This window comes from Podarcis filfolensis (assembly GCF_964270895.1).
Source record: "Podarcis filfolensis genome assembly, chromosome: 1".
Taxonomy (NCBI): domain Eukaryota; kingdom Metazoa; phylum Chordata; class Lepidosauria; order Squamata; family Lacertidae; genus Podarcis; species Podarcis filfolensis.
Genome location: NC_139604.1, coordinates 31,374,522 through 31,393,399, shown reverse-complemented (window position 1 = coordinate 31,393,399; position 18,878 = coordinate 31,374,522). Strand labels below are relative to the sequence as shown.

At 40.1% G+C, this 18,878-nt stretch overlaps 1 protein-coding gene across 3 annotated transcripts in view; it reads left to right on the top strand.

Annotated features, from left to right (window-relative positions):
- TANC1 (tetratricopeptide repeat, ankyrin repeat and coiled-coil containing 1) overlaps positions 1 to 18,878 on the top strand; it is a 129,516-nt gene that overhangs the window by 36,332 nt on the left and 74,306 nt on the right. For all 3 annotated transcript variants that reach the window (XM_083578475.1, XM_083578476.1, XM_083578474.1), the window contains exon 2: positions 9,728 to 9,809. In XM_083578475.1, coding sequence (XP_083434601.1) covers positions 9,749 to 9,809 — 61 coding nt within the window. In that variant the 5' untranslated portion in view covers positions 9,728 to 9,748. The remainder of the gene's footprint in view (positions 1 to 9,727; positions 9,810 to 18,878) is intronic.

Here is an 18,878-nt window from a genome sequence, read left to right as displayed (position 1 = left end):
CAATTAATCCTAGAAACATTTGTCGTGTAAATCGGAAATAGCATTTATACAGTATCTTTTCTGAAGAATAGTGTGTGTTTTGTTCCTTTTGCAACCTAGTCACACTTTGAACTCATATCCTTGTTGTTGTTTATTGAATTTACATACCGCCCTATACCTGGAGGTCTCAGGGTGGTTCACATATGAAAACATAATATTGATGCCTTGTGTTTCATTTAGCATTGAACCAAATTTGGATTTATATCTGCCCATTTATTGGGACTGTCAGCTCTGGCAATACAGTGGTACCTCGGGTTACATACTCTTCAGGTTACAGACTCCGCTAACCGAGAAATATTACCTCGGGTTAAGAACTTTGCTTCAGGATGAGAACAGAAATCGTGCAGCAGCGGCAGCAGGAGGTCCCATTAGCTAAAGTAGTGCTTCAGGTTAAGAACAGTTTCAGGTTAAGAACAGACCTGCAGAACGAAGTAAGTACTTAACCCGAGGTACCACTGTAATTAAATTGTTTGGGTGTGGTGGCGAAGGGTCTGGAGCAACAATATTGCCTGTCTGCTTTGGTGGAGCTATTCTTAGTGTTCTTCTTCTTCCTAAAATTCCCCCAGAGAGTTTTGAACAGTGCAATAGGCAACATACAAGATGTTGATAAACCCGAGAATTCAGCTTGAAACAAACAACCTATGATTGAATGTTGACTTTTCTAGCAGATTTTTATCTTCAGTAGATCATCGCTGTTGCTATACTATTTCAAAATTGCTGCTTCAGGCATATATCTACTGTGGGAACGATGTGCTGGAAAGTGAAATGATATATTTCACTCTTAACACCTGCTCAGTAATGAGACAGATTCCATATGAAGCTTACTCCTCAGGCAGTCTTAGAAAGCCTTGGCAGGCACTCTGTAGCCATCAACCAGCATATGATAAAGGCCTTGCTGGGTTCTGATTATAATAATGATAATGGTTTATTAAACCAGGCCAGTGTTGTACCTACAACTCCCATCAATCCCAGCCAGCATGGCCGATGGTTGGGGATGATGAGAATTGTAGCCTGGAAAATTAAAAAATAAATAAGTCTGGACAGCCCATTATTGACTACCATTTAAATAAACCCATTACTTGTTGCAAACCTTCCCAAATTAGCCTTCTTTGAAAACTGGTGGGTGGCTTATATACAGTGCTACCTTGGGTTAAGTACTTAATTCGTTCCGGAGGTTCGTTCTTAACCTGAAACTGTTCTTAACCTAAAGCACCACTTTAGCTAATGGGGCCTCCCGCTGCCGCCATGCTGCTGCTGCGCGATTTCTGTTCTCATCCTGAAGCAAAGTTCTTAACCCAAGGTAATATTTCTGGGTTAGCGGAGCCTGTAACCTGAAGCGTATGTAACCCCACATACCACTGTATCTGAGCTTTCATATGTTAAAAACTTAATACCATTTACATAGCAAACTTTTTCCTTTCATGCTGTCCCTCCCTTTTCCATGCGCATTACCACTTCTCCATTTCCTCTAAAGCAGGTTTATTTAACCTTTTCAGATCCAGGACCAACTTCTAACCTAAACATACAACCAAGTGCTTAATCTTTTTACTTAACAGGGGTCAGCAAACTTTTTCAACAGGGGGCCGGTCTACTGTCCTTCAGACCTTGTGGGGGGCCGGACTATATTTTGGAGGGGGGGTGAAATGAATGAATTCCTATGCCCCACAAATAACCCAGAAATGCATTTTAAATAAAAGGACACATTCTACTCATATAAAAACACACTGCTTCCCGGACTGTCTGCGGGTCACATTTAAAAGGCGATTGGGCCGGATCTGGCCCCTGGGCCTTAGTTTGCCTACCGATGTTTTACTGTATATTTGCGTGGTGGTGGTAGTACTTCTGTTTGACCCACCTTGGGTGCTGAACTACCAGTTGAAGGCCACTGCTTTGACATTTGCAATAAAGTCCTCTGCACTTTTTTTTTTGCTTTGCTGATCCTCCCCCCCCCCCCGCCCCGCTTGCACTTTCTTTTCAGAATAAATCAAGAGAAGGGTGGGAAGGTCATGTATCCACATGCAAACTACATATACATTATTAATTTTAAATGGGAGTATTCAGGGCTCCCCCCCCCCCCGACGAAACTTACCAGAACGCAGCTCTCGCACCTCTCAAGTGGGTTCTGGAACCTCTCAGGCATTCATGGTGAATTCTGGAACCTCTTTGTCTAGAGAAATAGCTCTGAGGGTACTGATTACGGGCTTTCTTATTTTGTAAGGGGGCTGGTTTCCAACTTGCTCCCCCCTTCACTCCTCCAACGGCCACCAGACTTTTAAAAAATGTAGGTTCTCATCATTACCCTGATGAAGCATCATTCTGATTTTAATTAAAGACCATTCATTGGCAGATGATGTTCAGCTGGAGTCACAGTGTAATGGGGAGGGTAGATGCCATGACTGGCTGCTCCAGAGAAAGATGCAGGAGATGCCCAGATGGGTAGAAAAGTTCTGCCAAAGGAGTATTTGGCCAGTTGTTTGAAAAGGGCAACATGTGTGGCACAGAGTAAGGAGGATTTCAGAAGTATGTAACACAGTTTTATGGATGCTCCCTTTGTGTTATTGTATACTTTCCCAGGGCTTCACTAGACTTTCCCTATTTGGGGTTTTGTTTTTGTTTTTTAAAAAATGATTTGATAAGCCACAAGACAGCTGTCTTGTAGGGGGTGCAGACTTTTTCTTTTAAAAAAAGAAAAAAGCAGGGTTTTGTTTTTGTTTTTTTACTTTCCCCCTCTGGTTCTCCCAGTGGAGTGTAAAACTGCTGCTTTTCTGGGGTTAGTATGAATGTTTAATGTTTAACTGCTGTTTTGGCCTGTTGCCAGTTTTCTCTTGATAAAGGCAACGTGAAAAGAGGCCAGTGGCAGCAGCAGCTCTTCCAAGTTCTTTTGAGAACATGAATAAAATATAATGGTCACTCCTTTGCCCGAAATATTGCTGCTGTTGAATTTCAAAGGGCTGGAGCAAATAGGGATACAAAAGAGGACATTACAATATTAAAAATTGCAGTTGTCCAAAGGGTATAGGAAGGGAAAGGTTTCCCAAATCTGCTACTGCCCAGCCTCCTTAATTCTTTTATGCTTGTCTATTGAAAAAGAGCACATTGAGGGGGGTGGGCCTGCAGTCTCCCATTTCTCTCTCTCTCTCTCTCTCTCTCTCTCTCTCTCACACACACACACACACACACACACACACACAGACAAGATGTATGCACACACACCCACACATAGGCATGCACAAACACTGGCCTGTAAAGATACATACGTATGCCCACTTTGCATTTTGCACTAGCATACATAGGACTGGAAAAGGGGATTGGATAGAGTGAGGACTTCCCTTTGCTCCCCACATATCCACACATGCATGTTCAAATGGGAAACATTGATCAATCAGTTTGTCAGTGGTAGAATATAGCCTTAAATCTGCTAAACCCAGTCTGGTTTGCCAAGTGATAAGTGATATCTAGGCAGGCATCCAATAAGCGGTTTGATCTGGCGACAGATAGAGACCTACTCCTAACCCAGCAGTTTATCTAGCGAGTTTTCCTTATTATTATTTTTAATAAAATAGAGCTGCAATGATGGTTGGGCGTTTATTTTAAAAAGACAACTTGAGAGAGACTGCCACCTTATTTGATCAATTATAAACAATTATAAACATTTGCTAAAACACCTATAGACAAGACTCTCTGAAGAAGTATATATATACGTATGAGCAGAAGAGCCTCTCATTTCTCTCTGTGTTAATTTTCTATTCAAAAGCATTCTTTTTCTGATACTTCTTTGCAGTGACGGTGTGCGTGCACACATATAAATTGTAAATATTGTAATGCTGTGTATAAATAGTATGGGGGTAATATGATTAAAGATGAATGTCTTTGTCTCCATCTTCCTTTGTGACAGCACAGCACCACGATTTTACAGTGCACATATAACTTGCAGAAATCCTTATTTTGATCAAGAGAGATAAATACTAGTTGCTAATATAAGCACACTTGTAACTCGTTATCCCCTTTTGGAGTTAACTATGGAGCCTTTGGCAATAGGTGAAGTACATACAGGCCTAATTCAGGTGATAGGAACTTAATCCTCCAAATAATGGTTTGGAGGCTCAAGAATGTACCATGGGCTTGTACTCTCCCTCTTCCCCTCTCTTGTGTTGGTTGCTTTTTATTTGCCACGGCGATTCAGATAGACAAACTATGGTCGGTGTCATTTTCTAGAAGTCCTAATCATAGTTTGCCTATTTGGATGTCAAGTTGAACCACAACTAGGTAAAACCAAGGACTGAAGGGAAAAGAGGGGGACCCTCATAAGGTAACTTGCAATGGCCAATAGTTGCGAAGTGCTTTTGGGGACTTCTACCTTTTGTGGTGTATTCCTGATATATCCGCAGTCAGCACAACCATGGCTCATCAGCTGGTGGATGCAGCATGTCTCTGGTCCCTGCTTATATTTGGTGATAAGGTTGCATGTGTTTGATGCTATTTGAGAACTAAAGCATGAGATTGAAATACCAAGGATATCTCCGTAGGAGAAATTGCTTCAAACTGAGTGAGAGTGCAAAGGAGTTTGGGGAAATACAGTTCTTTTTTGTGGTATTCAGGACACTTATTTATTCAAGAAAAAGTCTAAGCCTGTAGATACAGCAATGAAATATACAAAACATACTATTAATATAGTTATGCTCTGGGGAGCAGTTAGCTATGGGGGGAAGAAGAAACTTTCAGTGGTGGTAGTGGGTCATGATGATGGGGGAATAGTTTGGTACAGTGGAACCTTGGTTGTCAAACGTAATCCGTTCTGGAAGACCGTTTGACCTCTGAAACGTTTAACAACCGAGTTTCCACTGTACAAAGAATTTGGAGTATAAAAGCTATTCGAAATGAGGGCAGCTTTGCCCTAGTTGGAACACTTCTAAGGTTTGGCATTTCTGAAGGAGACAGTTCTCTTCCTAACAGCAAAGGACTGCTGCAAGTTGTAGAACTACAACTCCCATCAGCACCATCCAGCACACCGGGTTGGCAGGAGTATGATTTTTCACAGCAGGAAAACAAACGATAGAAGTGAAACCTGGAGAGGAAAAGAGGGGCTTGGGATGAGAGACCATTTTAAATGTTCAGAGCACCGATAAGTACACCCCTGCTTTCTAATTTAACTTTTAGCTTCTGCCTAGCATAATTTTACACTCCTTTAAAAAACACCAAAATATTTATTATGATATGCATTTTGAAACAGTAGTGTTACTATCCTATTGTTTATATTAAACTCTCAATATATATTTGTTCTCCCTCCAAGTTTTCTTTATTTGGGCATCTTCTTTTTTCAGTGCTTCGTTCTGAGCTGTCATCTGCTATTTCAAAGTCACCTTCCAAGTGTGCACACTGCATAGAATACCAATTAATTATTCACCACATGTCCTGATCTCACAGCAGATCAGTTAATATTTCCATGCTAAACTATAAATCACTGCCCCATTTAGTTCCAAAATATCCTTACTGTAGATGCTATTTATTGCCAAAGATTTTTCTACCAATAGAGCACATCCATCATGCCCATAATTTTGGACCTGTGGTAAATTAATAGTAAAAGGAAAGATGGGAAATAATATCCTGTGTGTGCATTTTAAAGGACTGCTGATACGGTACATGATATATCATTACAGATCCAGTTGGTTCGCTCCTCCTGCTTCAATTTTTCCAGACATTAGGACATGCCCTCTTGGCATCCCATTTCTTTTCAGATAGGATTATTGGAAGTTTTGATGTTCATAAAGTCTCTTTATTGCTTTATGCTTTGCAGTTTCCCCTCTCCTTTCTATCAGTAGCATTGGAAGACAAAAAGCTAACCTGTAGGCCATCTTTAATCTTCCCTTTTTCTTCCAGCCTGATTCATAACCCAAGAGCAACCATAAGTCTTTCATTTTGCTTTTCTGTATACCATGTAATTCATTGGCAAGACCCTGTGGTTTTGACTGTACCAATTGCATACTAATAGTTTCCATCTATCTATCTATCATCTCTCATCTATCTATCTATCTATCTATCTATCTATCTATCTATCTATATCTAATATATATATTGTTCCAGCTTGTTACAGATTTTGGCTGAAACAAATTAGAACTGAACACCAGCAAGTCAACAGGAAAATGTTTTACAGGGCAATTGGTTGCAATTTGTGTAGGTTTCTGCATTATTTGCAGTTCTAAGGTCATCAGTCCAGCTATTTTTCCACAAAGCACAAAACTTCCCCTTGTTTACTTTTGGATGATTAAGGGCTTGCGGTCGCTCCCTTTCACTTCTGGTTTTCATGATGCAATGCTAAATCCATCTGGGAAGATTTACCCGGGATTTTTGCACAAGTCGCTGTTTTGGATGGTGCCACCCACACTGATCCTTCTAATCTCCAGTCTGCCATTTGAACTAGCAGGGAGTAACACTGGGACTGGTACAGTTCACCTGATACCTGAAAAATCCTCTGGAAGCATGTGAAAAATTTGTAATGGAGGCGGGAGGCTCTATCAGCTCAAACCTGCAAATGCTGTTTGAGAGATGAAGGAAATCGTTAGGAGCAAATCTACTTTTCTGAGGGAGGACAGTGTACTGCCTTGGGTTCATATTACACAGTGCAAAAGGAAAACTTAGGGCGCTTTTTCCTTTGCACATGATAATCCTTTCCAAATCTGCTCAGAAGTAAATCCTGTTGAATTCAGTAGGCTTACTGACTCCCAGGTAAATGAGGTTAGGATTGCAGGCTAAATGTTCTTTTGTACCTGGTAGACATCCTTAAAAAAACAAAAACACAGAATATGCATTTTGGCTGTTGTAGGGGTTGTATTCAGATTACAGATGTGGGAAAATGCAAAGGCTGACTTAAAAGTGCTGTCTTGTGAAAAGGGCCTTGGGTTTCCCCCTAAAATTAGAACCATGCAGTCTCAAATGTTGTTCAGGAGCATGGAAAAGAGAACAATGGGGATTAAGAATGCAGTGTTTGCAAGAGGAAGTAGCAACAATGAAGGCTTCTAGTAGTTTTGGCTGGAATGTAAGAGATGTAAATCACAGCTGTCTCATGAACTTACAGTACTTGCACAGCTGTGGGACTTTGAAAACATCAAAGAAGCCTGCTGCTACTTTGGGCAGAGAACATATGCACTGCACTACATGGAACAATTTGGTCTCCTCTTGTAATTTAGAATTATAATATATATAATATGAGTTTTGCAAACATATAATTGTAGGACAAAAAGTACATTAATTAAGAATACTAAGGTTGGCAAACACCCATAAGAGGGTACATGCATATGCATTTTTTAAAGTTATCGCTGAGCTGCACAAGTAATGTTAGGATATTGTTTCTCTGTATTAACATCAGAAGTTTATAGGTGACTCCTGAGGCATAATGGAACAAATGTCCTTTTTCTACTCCTTTCGTTCACTGGCTTTTCTGGACAACACATGGGTGGAATTGTTCTGTGGGAAATAACTAATGCCAGCCTAGTTGAGATTCAAGTTCAAGGTCTCTTCTTCTTACTAGACATTATTTCTTACTAGACATTATTTCCACCCCCCAATATTTTCCCTATGAAGAAGAAGAGGAGTTTGGATTTGATATCCCTAAGGAGTCTCAAAGCGGCTAACAATCTCCTTTCCCTTCCTCCCCCACAACAAACACTCTGTGAGGTGAGGCTGAGAGACTTCAGAGAAGTGTGACTGGCCCAAGGTCACCCAGCAGCTGCATGTGGAGGAGTGGGGAAGCGAACCCAGTTCACAAGTCTTATTGCTCTTAACCACTACACCACACTGGCAGCACAGCTTTAGCCATGTGCTGTCTTCTCTGTGTGGCAAAACAGTCTCGCCTCCCTGCATGTTGGTTTTACCCACTTTTAATATCTTGGCTTCAGAGAAAATTTATTATTTGAGTAACTTTATTTATTATTTATTATTTGAGTAAATAAAATTTATTATTTGAGTAAATTTGAGTAAATTTATTATTTGAGCATGGTTGCCGATTTTGTGCCCACCAGATGTTGTGGCCTCCATCTTCCATTCGCCTCAGCCAACACGCTCTCTGTTCAGGGATGATGGAAACTGTACTTCAGCAACATCTAGAGGGCACCAGGTTGGCTACCATTGAATTATCCATCCTTCCTGTCCATGCAGTGAGGGGAACAGGGGGAGCCCCTGAGCTCAAAGTTCATTGCTAAGTTTCATCCATATGTTGACAATCCCAGAAGTTCCAAATACTGCCTGAAGAAGCCTAATTTAGGGGAGCACAAGAAACTTCCTGAAGCACTGTTGCAATGTGGTGCCCTGCAGCCATTGTGGACTACAAATCCCATCATTCTTTACCATTGCCATGCTGACTGGGGCTGATGGGAGTTGTGGTCCACAAGTTCTACATAACACCACATTGTCTACCTCTGCACTATGGTATCCCCAAGGTGCAAGTTTTGCTATCCTGCGCATTTGTTATTGGGGTTTTTTGCAGCAATACTACAGATTCTGTGAATACTCATGAATGTATCATACATGTAAGACACTCATTTTATTAAACATGCTTAAGAGTGAAAGTTTTAATAAATGCTTAGACATTTTCGTTAGATCCCATGTCTTTCTACTTTCTGAGAGGAGATAAGCACTCTTTATTTTGATGTCTTGAATAGCAACCATGGTGTTGCTATTCACTCCACCCCATGTCTAAAGATTTAGAGATATGAAGAATTTATACAGGACATGTGGCTAGGACAGGACCTTGTTAAAAGTCTGTAGGTTAGAGAAGTGTGAACACTCATACCCCTGGCATTGTTGCTGCCCAATGAAAAGTGAAATGTTGTAAATGAGGGCAGGCTAAAGTGGATTGAAGGGGGAAGAAGTGAGCAAGGCAAGAGATTTGCAAAAGCTACATGGAAAAAATGGGCAGAACTTGGCTCAGTTGAGCTATGTAAAATACCACAGGCTTGGAAATGGCAGCTCTTAAGATTTCAAACAGGGAAGAAAGCATGTACTCATTTTAAAGCTCCAAATTTAAACAAAAGAAGATTCCCAAGGTGTCAAAACTAGTTCAAAACCAGCCAGGGACCACTCCTATGCAGGACTTGCATTCAGATGATGCAAGTAGTTACATATTTGTTAAGAATCTAGAATCGTTCCCCCCCCCCAAAAAAAAGTATATATTTTTTAAAGTATCCTTACCTAATACAGGCTGCATTTTAGTTCTGTTTTTCACCAGGAGTTCTAAAGCACACAAGCATTTTCTTTCAATCTTCCAGTGTCTCAAATCAGATTTCTTTCAATTTATGGTAGCTACTGTGGTGGTATAGCTTATCTCCCCCTCCTCTTGAACTCTGGTCAAAAACCAGACATGTTTGTGCCAGAGTGCCTAACGGTAACTTATCCAGGTTTAGCCTCGTAACCTTAATTATATGTGGAATGTAGAGAATGTTGTGTGCTGTTTTTCTTTATAACAGGACAGTAAACCCCTAGTCACTTGGTATTAAAACATTCCTTGCAGCTTCACTGTTTGGTTTTACTAATGCAACATGGTTGTGTAAAGTAAAAGTGATCCCATAACATGTTTTGAATTAATATTTTGTTATACAGGTTCATTTTGAATGTGACATGCAAAAATTGCACACACTGGCATTGTGTCTGGGTGTATATGCACAGTCATTTAGAACTTTCTGTTTCCCTTCTTTAGGAAAAAAAGAACAGTGTTAAAATGTTAAAAGCCGTTTTGAAGAAAAGCAGAGATGGTGGAAAGGCAAGCAAGAAGGAATCTGGTAGGTATATTTAAATGTTGGTGAGCTACCAATTTTAATTAATGTGTGATTCCAAAAATACCTGCAGGGTTGGATTGAGAAATGTTGGGCATACATTAAAGACATCCAATGCACATTCAAAGCATGTACCTACCCCCAAAGACTCAACTCGTGGAAACTGTAGTTTCCCTGCACATAGCTACAGTTCCCAGCACCCATAACAAGCCAGCGTTCCCAGGATTCTTTGTGGGAAGCCATGTGTTTAAAATGTGTGTTGTGTGTGCTTTAAACATACGGTGTGGATCTGCCTACTGTCTGCTCCATTATAGCACTACTTACCTTCTGCTCCTCCCATTTCCTCAGTTTATGTCTTGGTTTCTACTTTAATGGATGATCCATTTGATGGTGGGAGATTGTTTCTGAACTCCACTTCATAAGTGTTACTGTGCCAGTAATGAACTCTGTTTAAGTGACTTACAGAAAGTAGAAGGGAGTGGTAGGAGAACAAATGCTCTGTTATATCTCAGGCTATACGTACCTTGCATATGATATAGCACTATGGTGGCAGGATTCAGCTTCATAAGAATCGCCACTTCTATAATAAATGTAAAAATTGTCTCGATTTTACATCTGTGAAAGTAGGCTTGAATGTACATGCCCAGTAGGCTAGTTCAGACACCCCCATGACCAACGAGAATGAACTGCACCCAGCAGTTATTTATTTTTTGGGAAATAGATTTGATATCATTTTCAACAAACCCAAACGTAATACAAAAACTCTGTAGTGGTACACAGTCAAACAATGGCACCAAGTTTCAAAGGAAAGAAATTACATTGCAGTTGTTGCATCATTCAGTGCTGCAGGATCAAGTCTTTGCATTATGTGCTCCCCCACTTCTCCCTTCCTCTGCAGTGACTATGAGGAGGAGATTGGGCACATTTGCTTTCCATTTTTGATTAACTACAGCTGTGTGTTTCATCCATGTCTGACATACTCTGGCAATCTTAACCATTGTTAGTTTGAAACAAGCCAACCTCATGACCCATTATTTGAGAGGGGAAGGCGGTGTGTAAACCTGAGGTTTACTCCAGCTTTTTCCCATCACAAAGAACCATACTTCATCATAGCACCCAAAGCCAGCTCAATGTCCACCAACATTTCAGGCAAAGAAGTGTTTCCATTCATGGGAATTGGTTTCAATGCTGTTTGAGGCTCCTTGCAGAAGCAGGAAAATTATGCACAACAGATTCATGTTTCCTTAATGTACACACTTTATAGACAGTACACAGAATTCAGGTTTGCTTAATAGCAGCATTTGAGTTACTTTGCCACAGAATTTTGGCACCAGTGCAGATTGCAAAGCAACCTGATTATGTCTAAAATGTCAAATAACAATTAAGATAGGAAGTCCCATGATTATGAGTCATAGGGAGAGCTCTTCTGCAGGTTACAGAAAGCAGCACATGTGAAATGTTCAGCATAGACGAAATATTTGTGCAAGACTTTTCCAGGCAGAATATCTCTTAACATCAGATTTCAATCTTTGGGAGTGTTAATGCTTTAAATTTTTGATAACTTTCCTAAGTTTCAAGGGATGCCAATAACCAAATGTGAACAAATGTGTTGTAGCGGTTAGCACATGGGTAGGAAAACTAAGGCCCGGGGGCTGGATCCGACCCAATTGCCTTCTAAATCCGGCCCGCGGATGGTCTGGGAATCAGCGTGTTTTTACATGAGTAGAATGTGTGCTTTTATTTAAAATGCATCTCTGGATTTTTTGTGGGGCATGGGAATTTGTTCATTTTTATTTTCAAAATATAGTCCGGCCCCCCACAAGGTCTGAGGGACAGTGGGCCGGCCCCCTGCTGAAAAAGTTTACTGACCCCTGGGTTAGTGTGTCAGATTAGGGTGGGAGAGAATCCCACTCACTCATGAAACTCACAGGGAGTGAGAGCATGGGTCAGTTTCTATATCTAACCTACCTCACAGAACTATTGTGAAGGTAAAATGTGGTGCATGGTTAGGGGTTGCTGAGCCGCTTGGAGGAAGAATGGGATAAAAATGTAATACATAATTCTCATATGGTTCTAAAAGCCAAATCATGTTTTACAGACATATGCTTATAGAATGATACCATTCAAATTCAAATAGACTAAGAAAGTTAGATGTAATTATGAGAATACACTAATTTAATACTTAGATGCACAGGATATCGTAGTTAAAGTTACTGTCCTTATCACTTAGCAAAGGGATAGTGGGCCTGCTGCCTTCAAGACTCTGGGACTGCCAACTCTCATTAGCCCCACACAGCTTGGCCAATGGTGAGGGCACCACTGGAGCACTTCCATGTTGACTACCTCTGACTTATTAAATGAAAGTATTAACCGAGAATTTATTAATTTTAAAGTCAAAAGTCAAAGCACATTTGTCTTTTAATTACCCCAGAAACAAGGCAGAAAATAACTTGACCACGTATATCAAGGTCCAGCATTCAGCTGCTTTTTAAAGAAGTCCGTTCATAGAATTTATTGTCCCAATGCTTGCCATGATCATTCCCCTTTAAACCACAGTAGCTGCTCATAATTTGCTTGGCAGCCACTCACAGCTGTCTCTGGGATCCTCAAATGATTTAAAACAAAAAAATGAAAATGAAATGAACGGTGATGTCAATTTCTAATCTCATCGTGGCCTCCTGACCTTTATATGGGCGTAGGTCAAATATTACTTCCGCCCACTGTGGTTAAAAGTGTTGTCAGAACAGGTGTGTAACCACGCCTTGCATTTCTCTCTGAGAGGGAGTAGCTCATCTAACCGACAAGTCTGAAGTTCATTTCGGAACATAAATCATTTTGTCTCTAATTTCCATCTTAGTTTTTAGCAAAGTGAGTTACAGTTGCTAAGGCTAGCTATTCTGAGAACCCTGAAATATCTTCCATAAGTAAGAGATTCCCCCTTTCTTAAACACGGTAATCTCATACTTGAATAAAATTGCCTAAGATCATGATACTGGTCTCATTAATAAAGTGGTTTACATAAGATCGGGTTTTTCAAACACAATGGTACCTCGGGTTAAGAACTTAATTCGTTCTGGAGGTCTGTTCTTAACCTGAAACCTAAGGTACCACTTTAGCTAATGGGGCCTCCTGCTGCCGCCACGCGATTTTTGTTCTCATCCTGAAGCAAAGTTCTTAATCCGAGGTACTATTTCTGGGTTAGCGGAGTCTGTAACCTGAAGCGTCTGTAACCTGAGGTACCACTGTAATTTAAATTATCAATTCTTAATTGTTACTTGGCTAATATTTATGGGATTTGCTAAATAATTACCAGACCACCAGACTTAACAGAATTTTATCATTTATCAGGGAGTTCCAAAAACTATTTTTAAAATGTCTTTTTAATTGGTAATCATGTCGTGCTTATTGCCATGTTATAAGCATGACGATTGTGGTGCTTCATTGATTTCAGGTGTAGTATGCACTCATGTCTATGGACCCAACTATTGTTGGAGTAGATACCCTAAAATAAATGGCAAACTCCACTTTTCCCTGCATTTACCAAAGGGGCAGCTGAAGACTGGTATCTCACTACATTGCCAGTTCCATTGCCTCTGGCTATCTGCAAAAAAATAAGGGTTTGGGGAGAGAAAATGAATGCTGTTTTTCTTGGAGATCATCACTTGTTCTTAGCAAGTCCCTGAGCAAAACAGGAACCCAGTCCACCCAAACCTCCTAAACAAAACTCCTCCTTGCTGTAGCTGTTTTTTTCAATAATGAGTACCAAAGAGGAAGTAAAAGCATAGGTATTAGTGACAAATGCATCCTTAGAATAGAAAAGAGAGTGGATGAATTGCTGCCGAAATAGAGTTTAATTAACAAATTTTAGTGGGAAATGAGTACAGTCATGGGTAGGCAAACTAAGGCCTGGGGGCCGGATCCGGCCCAGTCAACTTCTAAATCCAGCCCGGGAATCCGCATGCTTTTATTTAAAATGCATCTCTAGGTTATTTGTGGGGCATAGGAATTCGTTCATTTCCCCCCCTCCAAAATATAATCCTGCCCCCCACAAGGTCTGAGGGACAGTGGACCGGCCCCCTGCTGAAAAAAGTTTGCTGACCCCTGAGTACAGTGGTTGTGGTTGGGAGAGGTTTTTAGATCAAATGGTGCAATGGCATCTGTATAGCTTGCTAAGGACAGATGTGTGCCTTTAACATTTACACCTAAAGCGAGTTTTTGCCCTTCTGATCCATGGGATATGTTATGTACAGTGGTACCTTGGTAGTCGAACAGCTTGGCTCCCAAACAAATCGGCTCCCAAACACCGCAAACCCAGGAGTGTGTGTTCCGGTTTGCGAATGTATTTCGGAAGCGGAACGTCCGACGCCGCTTTTGTGGCTTCTGATTGAGTGCAGGAAGCGCCTGCAGCCAATCAGAAGCCGTGCCTTGGTTTTCAAACGGTTTCAGGAGTCAAACAGACTCATGGAACGGATTAAGAGAACCAAGGTACCACTGTATTTTGTTTTCTCATTTTATATTTTTATGTTGTAATCTGCCCAATGATCTTTGGAAGAAGGACAGTATATAAATTTAAATGATATACAGTGGTGCCTCGCAAGACGAAATTAATTCGTTCTGCGAGTTTTTTCGTCTTGCGAATTTTTCGTCTTGCGAAGCACGGAACTGCACCTCTTCAAGCAATGCACCCTGGGTATTAACGGTTTTAAGAAAAAGGAAACAAACTTGCAAGACATTTTCGTCTTGCGAAGCAAGCCCATAGGGAAATTCGTCTTGCGAAGCAACTCAAAAAACGAAAAACTCTTTCGCCTTGCGAGTTTTTCATCTTACGAGGCATTCGTCTTGCGAGGTACCACTGTACTAATAGTAATCATCATCATTATCATCATCATCTCTAAAGAAAAAAATATAATCCATGCAAGGGCTGCTGTGGAGCTAGGCTGGAGAGGGACAGCTTATCACTGAGGAGGTAGAAAGGGAAATTTACCTTTTGCCAGACAGAGTTAGGGTGGGGGAACAGGGAAGTCTATGAAAGTGTCAGCAATCATCTCTTGTATTAGCTGTTATTTTTCTACAGGCTCTTCCCTCATATATCTGTTGCCAGGCAGGCATCTGGGGGAGAGCATCACAACTAGGATTAAACCAGTTTGCAACTGCCAAGCAACCAGTCAATGCAAACCAAGATTCACACATCAGCTTCAAACCGTAGTTTCAGATCTTGGTTTGTTGGCCCCAAACAACCATAGCTGGTTAACTAAGACAGATTTGGTGTACAGTGGTACCTTGGGTTACAAACGCTTCGGGTTACAACCACTTCAGGTTACAGACTTCGCTAACCCGGAAGTAGTACCTCGGGTTAAGAACTTTACTTCAGGATGAGAACAGAAATCACGTGGCAGCAGTGGGAAACCCCATTAGCTAAAGTGGTACCTCAGGTTAAGAACAATTTCAGGTTAAGAACGGACCTCCGGAACGAATTAAGTTCTTAACCAGAGGTACCACTATAGGTATGCCATGGTTTAGTGTTGTGTTCAAACCCAGGCCAGGCATTGTATCTTAGTCTGAGACTTCTAATTTGAAACATAGATGTCACCTTTGCATGTCTTTGAAGCTGTCTGATTAAATACAGGTATTTGGGCATGGTTGCCAACTAAGGCAATAGTTGTGTTTCCGTGATATGCTTCCAATGCTTTTTGATAAGCCTTGGTTTTCAAAATCACAAAATAGATTTTGACATCTTAAGGCTTAATAGGCTAATCCAGTTGGTGATTTTGTTTTGCTTTGTAGGCCTTCTCAGATAAACTTTGAATTTTAAGTGAAAAGAACTTTCTGGCATGAAAAGTTCAGATCTGTTAGTTTTAAATGTTGAACTTGGGCTGGAATCTTTTCAAGTTACAGTTTGACTTTTGGTCATTCTTCTAAATACATTCCTCAACAGAAGATGCTTTGTTTCATACTGAATATATGGGTCTGTTTCTGATTTATTCCGTGCTGCTGTGCCCATTTTTCTGTGGTTCTTGGTTAGTATAAAAGAGTTCAGTACAGTGGCATTTCTGCTGAGCAGTAGGTATTTTGTGTGGAATTACAGTTTCTAGGGAATATTTTTAACTCCAATGAGATCTTTAAGTATCAACGCTAGTGTTTTATATTTAAATGAACCATAGGCATTATTTACTTCAGAACGGCCTAATAATTATAGGTAGGTAGCCATGCTGGTCTGCCGTAGTAAAAAAAAAAATAAATCCTTCCAGTAGCACCTTAGAGACTAACTAAGTTTGTTATTGGTATGAGCTTTTCTGTGGTATCTGAAGAAGTGTGCATGCACACGAAAGCTCATACCAATAATAAACTTAGTTGGTCTCTGAAGTGCTACTGGAAGGCCTAATAATTTATACTGTTGCAAAATTATGGCATTGGATCCAGAGACGTTTTGCATCAGTGAGAAGACTTCTGCTTGCGCAAGACAGGACAAGCCAAAATTCTCCCAATTTTTCCATTCCTCTGCTACCCACTTTGCTCCATCACATTTGACCCTCAAAAGTGCCTTTTCAGGGGATATAGGGAGCCCTATTGCACAAGACAAGTCTCAGAGTTCTATCTTTGTGTTGTCTTTCACTTAGAACAGAGCTTTCCAAACTCTGTGTTGCAACACGTTAGTGTATCAGCTGCAGTGTGTTAGTGTTGTTTTTCTAACTAGAGGCCAATGCCATTTGTCTTTGAACCAGGATATAGCTACTGTAATTACAAAAAATCAAAATATTGTTGGAGTGAACTATTTACGTCCATTCTTAAGACACCATTCCTTGATCATTCTTTTCTAGCGACCCCATTTTTCTTCTAAGTTTGTCATGATTTTGTTTTAACAATTGCATGTTTTCAGTTTCTGACATCTTTAGTCTTAGATATGCACAGATCCAATTTTTGTTCCTTACGTTCCACTGAAAATTCACCGCTTAAGATTTCTAATTATAATCTTTTCCCTAAATGATAGGGCTGCTGTTCTGTTGTTATCCTTTAGTTTTCCACTGCTTTCTCTATGTTTGATCACTTTGTTCTTTTATTTGATCATCCTTTTGTTTGTTTTTTAAGTGCTGTCCTTCCTTGGTTTAATTCTTAATGCTTTCTTTGAAGTTCCTGTTAGTGGATTTTTATCTTCTTTCTCTTGATCAGTTGGTGTCACCATTAGATTATGTTCTTGGTCATCATCTTTGTGCATTTCACCCTTTCTCCACTTTCGCTAAAATTATTGTTTCATTTGGTTTTCAGTATCACATTATGTAGATAACATCAGGACTTAGCAAGCAGATGTATCCCTTACTTTTACCTATGGTTCTTTCAAATATTTCTAACTTTACTGCTGCAGTTCTTATAATGACATTAAATGTTTCCTTACTTTGACAAAATAAGACTGAGTTTCTACTTTTACTTCCCAGATATCTACACTATTCTTGTTTTGTTTTGTTTTGTTTTTAAAACAATACCATATTATAATAGCTTGGGTGCTACCTTTGATTTTTGTGACTTTTTAATCAACTCCTATAATCTTCCATGGGGTCGCGAAGAGTCGGAAACGACTAAATAACAACAACAAATAATCTTCCATCTACTTCTTTCTGTTGGGTCCAAAAAACCCTTTCGTTTATGTTCTTCCATTAACTTATACATATTTTGCTTGCTAGCATTCTGGTTTCCCATCCTTGCCCCTAGTTTTTTCCTTGAATTCGTCTACGCATTTGATTCAACCTTACAACTGCCTCTGTGTTTTTGCTTTAGGGAGTGACCGGGCAACAGATCATATGTTTTGTGTGTGGAAGCTGGCAGGTTCAATTCCTGACATTTCCACTTAAGGTGATCTGGTAGCAGATGAAGGGAAACATCTTTGAGTTAGTTGCTGGAGAGCTGTTGTCAGTCTGAGAAAAAAAATATACTGGTGTCAGTGGATTCATGGTCTGACTTAGTATGCAATAATAACTAGGTAGGCTGAGCCCACGTTTAAAATCCCTGCCGGTACCCCTCCTCCCAAATTCTTCCTGAGGATAGGAATCACTTAATATATGTGCCTGTTCAATGACTTTGATCTGCGGTACTCATAATGTCCATTCAGCATTAAGGGAAAGAGAATAAATGATTGAAATATAAGTTATAATGCAAAAGAAATAAAATGGCTGTTTCGGCAGCAGATAAAGGAATACAACAGGATGGGTAATTGAATAATGTAAATTTTTGTGTAAAAATATATATATGATAAAATATATATCATTAAAAATACTGTCCATTCAGCATTGTGACGAGTTGTTACACTAGTGTAGCAGCACCTGTGCACTGGAATTCCCTGACTATTGGCATTAGCAAGCATTCTCACTATGTAGTTTTAGACGTCTGCTGAAAACTCTTCTGTTTCAACAAGCCTACTGAGATGCATGATTTAATTACTTACATGTGTTTTAAATTTTTATAGATTTTCATCTTTGTTTTTTATGGTGATGGGCAGTTTCCAGCCCAAGGATTTCTACTTTTGCAACAGAACTTCCCTCCTCTCCTTTCCTGTGCACATCCTACCCCGCCCCCCAGTCTGCTCCAGAGGGTTATGGGGGGAACCCTATGTCAGATTTAGGGTGGGGGAGAGGGAAGTTCCATTGCACAAGCAGAAATTCTTGTGCTTTAGCTGTACACTGCTTGGATAATTTTTAAAAATGAAGATGATATACATTGTCTAACTAAAGAGAACAAATTAACCTCAAACGTCACAGTGAATGGAAACATTTGGTTGTGGCAAATTCTAGCTGCTGCATCTGTGGAAGAGAGCTTTCTGGACTTTGCATATAGCTTTTTTAAAAAAAAAAATGCACACAGACAGTTAGTGTGCACATCATGAGCATTGAAGTGCGTTAAATGATTTGGCCACTGTTTCTGCATTCTTGTACAGTGGTACCTTGGTTTAAGAACAACTTAGTTTATGAACAACGTGGATTAAGAAGTTTGTGAAGTTAGCCTTGGAAGCAGAACATGTTGAGTGTGTTCCATTTGTAAACTGAGTCCCCCACTGCTATGGGAAAGCACACCTTGGTTTAAGAACAC